The 2,597-nt window shown below is 37.0% G+C and overlaps 1 protein-coding gene across 1 annotated transcript; it reads left to right on the forward strand.

Moving 5' to 3' along the window:
* The first annotated feature begins 335 nt into the window (after positions 1-335).
* On the forward strand, positions 336-2,034 carry LOC112070709 (interferon alpha-inducible protein 27-like protein 2A). Its single transcript, XM_024138152.2, has 4 exons — positions 336-424; positions 574-606; positions 986-1,147; positions 1,479-2,034. The coding sequence occupies exons 1-4, from the start codon at positions 415-417 to the stop codon at positions 1,583-1,585; spliced, it is 312 nt and encodes a 103-aa protein (XP_023993920.1). The 5' UTR covers positions 336-414; the 3' UTR covers positions 1,586-2,034.
* Positions 2,035-2,597: the final 563 nt, after the last annotated feature.

The following is a 2,597-nucleotide window of genomic DNA, read 5'->3' on the forward strand; positions in this document are numbered from 1 at the left end:
ATGGAATGTAGTCTGTGTGAGATCGATTTCAATAGGTTACAGTAGTAATACTTTAGTCAGGGCCAAAGAATGGGAAATTTTTCCAAAAGCACCCTGTATCACTGTTGACCCCGGCAGGGCGGAAGGTAATTTGGAACACTGCTCTGTGAGAAGAAGACATGTAGTACATATTGTTTTGTTAGTTGATGAGTGGAATCCAAGAAGGGCTCTCATTACTTGACAATGTAAATCATGGGATTGTTAATTTCACTATCAAAGATCTATTTCGGAATGCTTGAAATGTCCAATATGCGCACCGAGATGGGTACAGACACACCCTAAATTGGCGCACTTAAGTTTCGTTTCCCAAAAAATTCTAGGCACTGCATTATATAACCCTGACCCAGTCTTTTCCCCTGCAGTCACTGAGGAACCATGGGACTTCGTGAGTAACCTAAACCCCTAATGTATCTGACTAAATCTAAATTGTGTGAAGTAGGCTAGGCTACAGTAACAATAACCAATGCATAAATGTGGCATACAATTTTCATGTAATTATATTTSCTCATTGTACATCCTTGCTTTTTTTAACAGTTACCATTATTGCGGTCACAGCAGCAGGAGCAGGTGAGACATTTGCCATGCTATTTAAAAATCGACTCCGTGACAATTAAAACGGTAATATATTATCAATTACCCTGTGTTCATTTCATTTCAAACTAAAAACTGATGATAAGACAATATGAAATTTCATAGAAATACCAATATTGTGGATAGCCTAGTTTAAGTAGGCTAAGCTACCAGCAAAATGCCAATTCAACCCTTGGTTACAGGTGCATAATAAAAAGCATAGCTAGCTACACATGTTAAATCKTTTGCCGTTTTCACATCTAATTTTGAGAGATTCCATTTTTTGTTAACATTTTACCCAATAACTTCAATATGCTACTTAGCCAACTGTAGTAAGCTACAATTTAAATGTTTATTTTTTATTTTTACTTTTAAGGGGGAGCGGTGGTCTTGGCTCCACTTGCCCTAGGATTTGTAGGGTTTACCGCCGCTGGCATCGCCGCAAACTCTGTTGCAGCCGGCATGATGGCATCGGCAGCCACTGCAGGTAGCGGTGGTGTGTTGACTGGAAGCACCGTTGCTGTTCTGCAGTCGGCAGGTAATGAGTCACATTTTCATGTGTTTAAATATCATATTTAAAAATCAGTTTACATAATTGTGTTGTGTCCAATACAGTGGCAACCTTACCAGAGAACCATATTGTCAATTAATTGCTTTAGAGAGTCACAGAATCAATAGGAATATGATCTTGTGATAATCCCCACTATACTTGATCATCTCTCTTTATGATCTATTTCTTCCACCTTTATTTTGCACATTAGATCATTGAAGACCTCTTATTTTTAGACAAGACATGATACCCTGGTGCCTGAGTACATTCTGTTTTGAATGCCACAGTGACCGATGTATGTTGTGTTGTTTCCCACTAGGTGCAGCAGGGTTAGCTGGGTCTACAACCGCAGTTGGCTGGTGTTGGAGGAGCAGTGGGATGGCTCACCGCTACAGCAGCTGCACTTATCTGATGATCCAATATTGATGATTGATAGCGGTCTTGGGACAGCTCTCTTGTCAAAGACAATTTTAATCACAAAGATCACCTCTTAAATAAATATATTTTTTTAATCCTTTATTTAGGGATACATATAAACACTAGATAGACGGTGAAGGAATGCTTTGTGTTTAAGAAATTGTTATATTGAAGTTCATATCTGCAATATTGTGTGCAATGAAGGCAAATTATGACTGACTTGTTCGTTTGGACATCTTGCTCAGCTGCACTTTCAAGCCCAGGGCTTTTTTATACCTTTTTACTTTTTATATTTCAGTTAATACCTTCTTTATCTCAATCAAAGGTCAGGTGTTGCCAGATATAATGTAACATTTGTCTGGTGTCTTTGTCTCCACATCCACTATGTGTCAGCTAGGGATGGAAATTAGTTTAGTCTTTGCAACATGATGTTTTCAATTGAGTTGAGTAGGCGGCTTTCTTAAAATCTGTACCTCACTGGTCTGTTGTACAGTGCAGTGGTGTAAAGTACTTAAGTAATTAATATACTTAAGAACTTTTTTGGAGTATTGTAATTACTATTTATATTTTTTGCCAACTTGTACTTTTACTTACTACATTCCTAAAGAAAATAATGTACTTTTTTTACATTTTCCCTGATACCAAAAGTACTTGTTACATTTTGACAGGAAAATGCCCAATTCACACACTTATCAAGAGAACCTCCCTGGTCATCCCTACTGCCTCTGATCTGGCGGACTCACAAAAACAATGCTTAATTTAATATATGGAATTTGATGGTTTGTACTCTTACTTTTGATACTTAAGTACATTTTAGCAATTCCATTTACTTTTGATACTTAATTATATTTAAAACCAAATACTTTTAATCAAGTAGTATTTTACTTGTTGACTTTCACTTGAGTCATTTTCTATTAAGGTATCTTTACTTTTACTCAAGTATGACAATTGAGTACTTTTCCCAGCACTGGTACAGTGTCTATGGTTGCATTGGTTTGTCCTTCTTTAGGTTTTAATGGCA

Source organism: Salvelinus sp. IW2-2015, unplaced genomic scaffold (genome assembly GCF_002910315.2).
Source record: "Salvelinus sp. IW2-2015 unplaced genomic scaffold, ASM291031v2 Un_scaffold1396, whole genome shotgun sequence".
Taxonomy (NCBI): Eukaryota; Metazoa; Chordata; class Actinopteri; order Salmoniformes; family Salmonidae; genus Salvelinus; species Salvelinus sp. IW2-2015.